This window comes from Glycine max, chromosome 3 (assembly GCF_000004515.6).
Source record: "Glycine max cultivar Williams 82 chromosome 3, Glycine_max_v4.0, whole genome shotgun sequence".
NCBI lineage: Eukaryota > Viridiplantae > Streptophyta > Magnoliopsida > Fabales > Fabaceae > Glycine > Glycine max.
This window is the reverse complement of record NC_016090.4, coordinates 4,792,772-4,802,990: the sequence shown is the minus strand read 5'-3', so window position 1 is coordinate 4,802,990 and position 10,219 is coordinate 4,792,772. Positions and strand designations below refer to the sequence as shown.

Sequence of the window (10,219 nt, the reverse complement as noted above, 5' to 3'; positions counted from 1 at the left end):
CTTAGAAATAGCCAAATCCAGATACAGGTTCTTGTGCCTGCACACCTTCCAATTGACCAGTGGATCCGAATCTGAAACTCAATCTTCATGATGGAGACTTACTCCCTGATCCATCAATGTACAAAAGATTAATTGGTAGATTGCTTTATTTGACAATCTCACGGTCTGATATCACCTTTGCTGTGAATCGCTTAAGTCAATTTATGAAAGCACCTAGAGTTCCTCACCTACATGTTGTTCATCATCTTCTGCAGTATATCAAATCTTCTCCTGGACAAGGTTTGTTTTTCCCTGCTCATAACTCTCTCAACCTCACTGCCTTTGCGAATGTTGATTGGGCCAGTTGTGTTGATATTAGAAGATCCACTTCTGGCTTTTGTGTCTTTTTGGGAAACAACCTTCTTTCTTGGCGTTCTAAGAAACAACCCACTGTTTCAAACTCATCCAGTGAAGCTGAACGTGTCTTGTCTTCTGTTACTAGTGAAATTGTTTGGTTACGCAGGTTACTTCTTCACTTTGAAGTTGATGTGCCCTCTGTGATGTTATTTTGTGATAATAAATCTGCTATAAGTCTTGCTTCAAATCCTGCTCATCATGAACAATCTAAGCACATTGACATTGGTCATCATTTCATTAGAGAATATGTTCAGTCCAAAGTCGTCAAGCTTGTCCATGTCAAGAGCCAACACCAGGTTGCAGATGTTTTTACAAAAGCACTTCCAAGTCCGATTTTTGGTAAATTCATTGCCAAGTTGGGAATGATTAACATCTATTTACCAACTTGAGGGGGGGGGGGGGTATCACGATTAAGCGACGGTTGAAGTTAGTTACTAGGAGTTATTAGAAGTTAGGTGAATAGTTACTTAGTTATGTTACTAGAAGTTATTGAAGTTAGTTACTAGGAGTTACTAGAAGTTGGTTATTCTCTATATTTGTATAAATAAATCACCTTTGTAATACCTTGATGAATGAATTCGAAAACTATCGGTCATTTCTTTCATTCTTGATATTTTGATTTCCTTGTCAAACCTTAATCTTTGCTGTTAAAAAAAACTTTATCTTATATCTTATAATTTTATCAAAATTTTTACTAAATTGTTCATTTTTAATCTTTAAAATTATTTCATATCTCAATTCCAACTTAAGTACTCTGATATTTAGATTGAAAATAATATGTCGAGTGTTTTAAGTAGAAAAAACACAATCGACCGCGTGACCAAATTCATTTATTTATTTATTAAAAAAATTAATCAACTATTTTTTAAAAAAAAAAGTCTCACAAAAGAGCTAAAGTGAAATTATAAGTTTGTTTTCCTTAATCAATAAAATGTATATATATACCTCAAATATGAAAAAAAATCCCTTAGATAAACCTTATATGCTTCCACTCGAGACAACACTTATTATACATAATATGAATGAAATGAAAATAGTTACTAACAAATAAAGAACCCAAACAAATTTAAATAAAATATACAATAATGTTTAAATTAATACAGAGGTTAACTTAAAAAAAAAACTAGTATAAAGGTTTATTACTTGCCTTTGGGACGTAGAGTTATATCTCGCTGATTTAGAGGCTGCAGCGATCTTGCATTCCATTTTACATACTATGTGAAAGAGTACATAATAAAGATTAATAATTAATTGAAGAAACAAAAAATTTCAAGAAATAAAAGACTTTCATTTTTTTTAAATGGTAAATCAATTGATTAAATTTTGTGAGATTTTTTTTTTAAAATTCCACTTTATCTTTATCTAGTTTAAATTTTGTGAGACTTTTTTTAAAAAAATGTTGATTAAATTCTTTTTGTTAAAATAAATAAATTAATAAATTTGGTCTCACGGCCGGTTGTGTTTTTTGTACTCAAAACTCTCAATATATTATTTTCTATCTAAATATAAGGATACTTAAGTTAGAATTGGGATATTGAATAATTTCAAAGATTAAAAATGAGAAATTTATTAGAAATTTGATAAAATTATAATATATAAGATAAAGTTTTTTTTAACAGTAAAGATTAAGGTTTGACAAGGAAAATAAAATAATAAAAATATATATATTAAAAGGAAAGTTAAAAAATATATTGCATAAATACTAAACGAATAGGAGCACTAAATTATAAACACATAATAATAATAATAATAATAATAATAATAATAATAATAATAATAATAATAATTAATCACAATCTATTATTAACGTCTGGATATATTTGTTGCACTTTTTATATTTTCGGGAATTAAATTTTATATTTTCATCTTTTAGGAACATATTTGTCAGCAGAGTGGAAAGACAAAAAGTCAAAAAAGTATTATGACACATATGTCCCTATGTTGACAATCATTTCAGTAACAAATTTATCCCTCCGTGCCACGCAGACTACTTTATTAACATTGACGGATGAAAGTTAACGAAGAGATAAATTTATCACACTTTTTACATTTTCATGGACTAAATTTTGTATTTTCATCTTTCATGGACGCATTTGTTAACGAATTACACATTGAGGGACAAAAGTAACTATTTATCCATATTTTTTTGTCAGCATGACATTAATACAAAGTATTTATCAATTTTATATATTGATTATTAATCTTTGTCGAGAAATCAGATCGATCATTATTAATGAAGTCTCTCTTTTCAACTATTTTTTTAACAGTAAGACTCAAATCTAAAATTTTGGCTTTAGGGGATGAGTTTTATTTTTGTCTTAACCCTCCTGTTTATTATGGAAAATGATCATGACTAATTCAGAGTTCAGCCAAAAGATAAACAAAATTTTATCAATAATTATTTTCGCCAAGAAACAAATTCAAATGGTACCAAAATGATTCAATCATCTTTGGTATATTAACCCCTTGTATTCATTCACTTAGTTGGATAGGCTTTAATTTCACTCTAGGCAATAACATGTTGGTCACAAGAATATATATCACATATTAGCTTTGAAAATAAAATATAATAAAATTTCTAACTCAACTTTTTAATTTTCTTAATTTTCATATCCTAATAATATGGTCACTCATCAAAGCATGACTTGGGTATATACTTCATAGCGAAGATCCTCCGTCATCTTGAGGATATTTCATTATTGAAATAAGAATGCACATATATATTAATTGCAAAGATAGAAATTTATGAAAGACAATGCATTTGAAAAACAGCTGGATTATCATTGATATGCATAGTAGTTGGCCAATAATTAAGATTAGCATTCCAGCTCACGAATTGTTCGCACTATTTCGTTACTGCTTGCTACTTGATTCAACAATTGAATGATATCAGAATGGTTTGTGGTTATAATTGAATCCCTAGCTGCTTTATGATAAAGCTTGGCAATCAGGTTGCACTTGGATAATCACTTGTATGAACCACAATATTGTTATGGGCTAGCATTTCTACGTACGTATATATCATACATATATATATCCGGCAATGCTCACATGGATTGACATTTATAAAACATTTTTGCACATATGCATGTCGGAGAATGTTGCAACATATATATTGAAAGCGGCTTTTTCACCAAATGAAGATTTGCTAAAAAAATCATTCACGAAAATAATATTAAAAAAATACAAATTAAGCCATGCATGGAACAAAGTCAGCTAATAGCACCTTGAAAAGTCTCCAATAAGTTCATTTGGCTTTGCTTTTTTATACATGCGGTTAGAATAAAGGTGTAATTGAGGTCAGGTAACTTGTGAAAAGAAACAGAAAATCTTAAATAGCTTTTTGTTTTCTATCAAATAGAGTGTGTTTTTAGTCTTTAGATTTTTTTTAGTCTATGTAACTTTTTATTATTTTAGACCATGTTATTAAGTAACAACGTTAATTAATAATAATATAATAATGATATTAATAATTTATTAACTTATCACGTGGTAAAAAAATTTGATAATACAATTATGTGGTTTTTTTTCAAACTAGATTTTCAAATATCACATCAATTAATTTGACATGATTAACTATTTTTAACATATAAGAATTTAAAAAACTAATTTACCAAAAGGTATATAAAAAAAAATAGTCTATTTTGAGTATCATTTGAAATGATTAAAATGACATGCTAGAACGTCATAATTGACTTTCTTCGTTACACAAAAAAACGCTAGTAAAAATTACCTAAAATGATGTATTGTATTTCTTTTATTTTAATAAATTAATGTTTTTTAAGGTAAAAAAATCAATGTTCAAAAGTAGTATTGATTTGGTACAAAAAAAAACCCATCAAAAGTCTTGTTCGACACCATGTTTTACACATTGATATTGCTAAGTTAAGTTACACATCAACAACAAAAAAAAAAAATACATTAAATATTTCTTGCAGCATCTCATGTAGAGAATTGGTTCTCATCTCTTCATGGATTTAACCTTATATACTAGTAATTGACATAAATGATAACAACTTATATTCATTAATTAAGTTGTTCAAGATCCAAATTTTGATCATGTTAGGAGAAAAATACTTACTTTGTATGTGTTCATGGTCCTTGATAAAAATTAGTCATTATTTTTTTACGATTGATCCTTCATACCAATACCATGGTAAGAAAAACTCATATTTCTTGGGTTTTCATAGCTACTTCTAGTAATATACATAAGAATGAATAATTTTTTTCCAATCACAATGAATAATGTTACTCCTTCCATTTCAAAATAATAGTCATCATAGGTTGTTTTAGAAAGACAAAGAAAAAGTAAGATGAAAAATAGTAGTAATTTGGCTATAATACAGTTTTTACCCTAATTTTCTTTTATTTTTGACAAATTTTATTCTCAACAAATTAATTTGGCACATTTTATCCTTGACCTTTAAGAAACTTGCTTACTTTACCCCTTATCATTTATCCATTAGTAAGCACATAAGATTGAGGTAAAATTTGTCAAAAAAAGATTGGGATAAAATTTGCCAAAAAAAAATTGGGGATAAAAAGTGAAATTATGTTATGAGTAAATTGATAGAAGGTAAAATTAACAAGTTTCTTAAATGTTGATGGTGAAATGCGCTATAGGGACACAATTCACCAAAAATTAAAAATTTGAGGATAAAAAGCACAATTATGCTTAGTAATTTTACAAATAAATCTTATATCACTATTAATTCATTTATAGATTTTGTTGGTCACAATTAATATTATAAGGGATATAAGTGAAAAAAATTAATTAATGTTATATTAAAAAAAAACAATTATTTTAAGATAAATTTTTATTTCTTACACGATACTTATAATGGGACACGAGGAATATTTGTAATTTTATAATAATTTCTATAATAATTTTTATAATATGAAAGACAAAGATAATTATGAAATGTAATGAGATATAAAGTTTTATAAATAATTATACATTTTTTTTCATATAACTCTTATTTTTTTTAATCTTTTTCTTTCTTTCTCATCGCAATATCTCTTATTGTATGACATTTTTTCTTTAACATTTTCCTATTTCTCTTGACATTCAAGATGGACGTATTAATTTTAATTTTTTTTTGAGTAAATTACACCATTTTGTTCTTAAATTATGTGAAATTACATAAATTAGCCCTGCATTTTTAACATTAACAATAAATTTTCTCATAGGAAATCTGATGTAATATTTTTAAATAATTAATTGTTTATCCTAAAAAATAATTAATTAGTTAGTGTAATGTATAAGCCAGAGAGTATTAGTGTATATTTTTCAAAAATTAAAAAAATAGTCTAGGAATAAATAAAAACGGGAAAAATTGTATAATTTCACAAAACTTTAAAAAATAATTAGTGTGATTTATTTTTTATTTTATATTTGATGCTTTTAGAAAAAATATTCAAGCTCCGCCACTGGATTAAATAATATCCTAACCTTTTTTTCAATTCATAATAACAACAAAAGTTAAACCCACCATCCAAATGGGCCTGATAACGCCCTAAACTTTGCTACTAATGTTTGCACATTCTTTATATAGTTAAAATAATCTTAATTCCCTTCAAATTTTTCATTATTATTATTATTATTATTATTAAGGGTTAAAAGAGAGACACTTTTATTTATATTTTTAAAAATAAAGTAAAAAAGAAAAAGTATGGGACAAAGTAGTGACAATAACTATATTTTTTATTTGTGACAATTGAAGATAATATTAAGAAATTTATAACAATTTACATTAACTGATATCATATTTTTTTAAACGTTAATTTTTTTATATTTTTTTATTTTTATCCTAGTATATTTTTTTATTTTTCTTATTGCCATTTTTCTCAAATAAATCATAATTTTACTATTTTTTTTGTTATTTTACTTAATTAACACAATAAATTATATATATTAAAGTGCAATTCAAGAACAATAAATATGTACACTAAAACAAATAATTGTTTTTATTAATAATTATAGATAAAGTGGTCATTTTGTTTAATTTTTTATATTAAAAACAATTATTTTAAAAAAAATAAAAAACTTTTTATTTATTTAGTACATTTATCTAAACTTTTTTTTTTTACTTATTTTGCTAAATAAATTCCCATCCATTCATTAAATAAATGTTTTTAAAGTGCTTATTTTAAGTTTAAACAAATTTACCCATTATTTGCTTAAAATGAATAAAAAATATTTTTTTTAAAATAACAACAATTTAAATAAAACTTACTAAAAAATAAAATAAAATAACTATTTATTTTATTAAAATAAACATTATTTTAAAAAATAAATTAGCCCAGACTGGATTAATTAAGCACTTAATTCCAGACACATCGTTTGTTACCGTTGACACACAACACAAGCCAGACCTGAGGCTTGTGGTGGGCCCGGGTCCTACCGAGTTTCGAAAATCAAGGCAAAGACTTCGGTGTCAGCAAAGTAAGACTAGACGAGACGAGACCGTTTGCGTTCACTATTTTAGTTCCCACTTCCACTTCGACAAGCCCCAAACACCAACCTTTTCTTCTCGTTTTATTATCATAATTATTGTTCTTGTTGTTTTTGAATCATTCCCATTTCCCAGTATTTCTTTATGGAAGAAGTTCCCGACACGGCGGCGAACCGGTCCGATCCGGGGTTCAGGGCGGAGATCGACACTTCGGCGCCGTTCGAATCGGTGAGGGAAGCCGTCACGCGATTCGGCGGCGTTGGGTATTGGAAACCCATTCTGAACGGTCTTAGTAACAAGCATTTTGCTGCTCCTGAGGTAACCCATTTTGTGTTTTTTTTTTTCTCTTTAAAAGCTTTTTGATTTGTACAGTGACGGCATTGCACGAGTGAAAAGGTTGGAGCTTTCTGGTTTTGAAAATTTTAAAAATAAAATAAATTAATAAATAAAAATTGGGTGTCTGTGTTGTTTTTACTTATGGGAACTCTTTGTTGTATGTGGTGTGATGAGAGGAAATGGGATTTTATTTATTTATTTTTATTGTTGTTCTTTTTGTTAATTTGTGTAATGGTGTTTTGTCGCTCTGGAGTTCAAGGTTTCGATTTTGTTTTTATATTATTTGGTTGTTTCTATTCTGCTGAGTACTTGGGTGGCTTGGATCTGAAAAACGATAATCATTTATTTGTAGCTTCAAAATAATAATAATTTGTTTGTTTGTTTGTTTGTTTGTTTTCTGGTGCTATGCTAACTGCTAAAAACCCTTTGCGGTGATAATGAAGGTCATATATATGATATCTTCGCTGGGTTTATTTTTGCAGTCTAATACTTTTGTAGGAATTTTCTTTTTAGATAAGGACAAAACTTAAAGGCAGTTCTTTAAGTGATTTTTGTGTTGTTCTCTTGTTGGAATTGAAGTTTCATCTCGATAATCTGCCTAATTAATGTTTGCATTAACGTTCAATACAAGTTCTCAAAGTGAAACTCTAATTTTGATTGGAGAACACTAAAAAATCTAAGAAATTGTATCTGAGTTTTGTCCTCTAGATCATTTTCTAATGCATGGCTAAGAGAGTGAAATTTGGTATTGACTTATAATAGATACTATAGTGCCGCATTTTTGTGTGAATGTTTACTTTCAGTTCTTTTTAAGCATTTGTTTTGAGTTATCTTCACAGTTCACAGTAAAACTTTTTCTCTTCTTTTCAGCCGCATCACGCAGAAGAGCTTGACCCTGAAAAACTGGAGGAGCAAGCTGCTGTATTGGAGAAAGACCTGATCCTGAAAGAAAGGGAAACACTTGATGTCTTAAAAGAGTTGGAAAGTACCAAAAGGCTTGTGGAGAATTTGAAATCAAAGGTACAAAAAGAAGAATCTGAAGCAAATTTGAATTTTCAGACAAGTGTGTGCGAAAATATATCGTCTGTTAAGGAGGATGAGAGAGAAGATAAGGAAAACCGAGTGAGTAATGTTGTTCAGAATTCGAAGGAAGGTTGTGTCCCCTATCCTTCATCATCCCCAGGGTTAATATTAATGGAATTGAAGCAAGCAAAATTCAATCTGAACAGAACTACAAGTGATATTGCTGATGTTCGAGCTTCTGTTGAATCTCTCAATAAGAAGTTAGAGAAAGAAAGACTATCACTTGAGAAGACTCGCGAGAGGTTAACTCAGAACTCTTCAAAGATATGTTCTCTTGAGGAAGAACTATACCAGACAAAACTAAAACTGCTAGTGGCAAAAGATGCCGGTTCGGATAACCATTCAGATATAACAAGAGAACTTCAGCGACTGAGTTTTGAGGCAGAGCATTTCAAGAACATGGGAGAAGCTGCAAAATCAGAAGTCATGAAAGAAATGTCTGAGATTGAACAGACAAAAGCTATGATAAAAACTGCTGAAACCAGGTTGATTGCTGCCCAAAAAATGAAGGAAGCGGCTAGAGCAGCCGAAGCTGCTGCCCTTGCAGAAATCAAAGCTTTATCATCTCATCATGAGAATTCACCTGGAGATTGTGTGGAAAAGCATGATGGAGTTACCCTTTCCTTTGAAGAGTATACTGCTCTAACCTGCAAGGTGCGAGAGGCCAAGGAACAATCGAAGAAGAGAGTTGTAGATGCTATGCATCTAGTTGATGAAGCAAATGTATCTAAAATGGAGATTTTGAGAAAGGTAGAGGAAGCCACAGAAGAAGTTAAAACCAGCAAGAAGGCCCTTGAGGAAGCTCTTGAAAGGGTAGAGGCTGCGAATCAAGGAAAGCTAGCAGTTGAAGAGGCATTAAGGAAGTGGCGGTCGGAGGGTCACAAACGGCGGTCCTCCATACTTAACTCTACCAAGTTTAAAAATGCTTACCCTTCTCACCATCGGAAGGATTCTCGGTTACTCGATGTCAATGGGTTGAATCTGGTAAATGATGAGGCCAAGCCGGTTCTAAAGCCGGCACTGTCCATAGGACAAATATTGAGCAGGAAGTTGATGATGCCGGAAGAGTATGAAGCCAGCGAGATGCATAGAGAAAGAAGCTCAGTGAGACAGAAGGTGCCTCTTGGCCAGATGCTAGGCAAACAAATAGCGGATCCATCCTTTGACAGGCAAGCTGAGAAGGAAAATGGTCAGAAGCCGTTTTCTGCAAAGAGAAAGAAATTTGGATTTGGCCGATTCTCCCTTCTATTGACAAAACAACAAAAGAAGAAGAAGCCAACACTGAACTTGAGGTGAATAATGGCTTGCTGTTGTGCTGACTAAACAATGAGATTATATTGCATCTTTTTATCTGTTCTCATCTCATCCTCTTACTGTGCTCGACTAAATTTCTTGTTTGTTGTTTAATTTACCTTGCTTGTATATTAACTAAAGTTTGTTCATCACTTGTGACTTGTCATGCTACTTGTAGAGGTGATTTATGTGAATTTGACTCTTGTAAGCTGATGTTATAATTCTCATATGCATGAGGTTGTTCTATTCTTTCAATGTTTATACATATATTGGCACGTTGGCTTTACCTTAGTTGGTTTGATACATGGTAAAATCTCCTTGACTTTACCTTAGGCTGGGATTACTTTCAATGGTAACTTTATTTTATGCACATGAATTCTAAGATTGAATCCAAAAAAGACCGAAGCTGTCTGATCGAATTTTGGTATTGTGAATTGCATTAAATGAGGTGAAAATGTTGACCAGAGTTCAGCATATAACAACTTGAACATGGGGATAAAATTGCAGAAAACCATTTTACTTTAGCCCTATGCATGTGCCTTGAAACTTTTCATGAAGAATTAGGATCGAGGTTACTTTTCTACTTTTTTCTATTTTAATTGAAGAAAGGGTGTTGCTAGGTGCACCCAACATTATTGCTGGTGCACCCAGCACCC

At 30.0% G+C, this 10,219-nt stretch overlaps 1 protein-coding gene across 1 annotated transcript; it reads left to right on the top strand.

Annotated features, from left to right (window-relative positions):
• The first annotated feature begins 6,853 nt into the window (after positions 1 to 6,853).
• LOC100787199 (WEB family protein At2g38370) lies at positions 6,854 to 9,812 on the top strand. Its single transcript, XM_006576390.4, has 2 exons — positions 6,854 to 7,169; positions 8,058 to 9,812. Exons 1-2 carry the CDS (start codon positions 6,996 to 6,998, stop codon positions 9,564 to 9,566), a joined length of 1,683 nt encoding a protein of 560 aa, XP_006576453.1. The 5' UTR covers positions 6,854 to 6,995; the 3' UTR covers positions 9,567 to 9,812.
• Positions 9,813 to 10,219: the final 407 nt, after the last annotated feature.

What these genes read in the sequence shown, in the direction of transcription:
- LOC100787199 (XM_006576390.4), top strand. Translation starts at nt 6,996, where the DNA reads ATGGAAGAAGTTCCCGACACGGCGGCGAACCGGTCCGATCCGGGGTTC. An exon ending in AGCATTTTGCTGCTCCTGAG is followed by an intron (nt 7,170 to 8,057) that starts GTAACCCATTTT and finishes TCTTCTTTTCAG; the next exon opens with CCGCATCACGCAGAAGAGCT.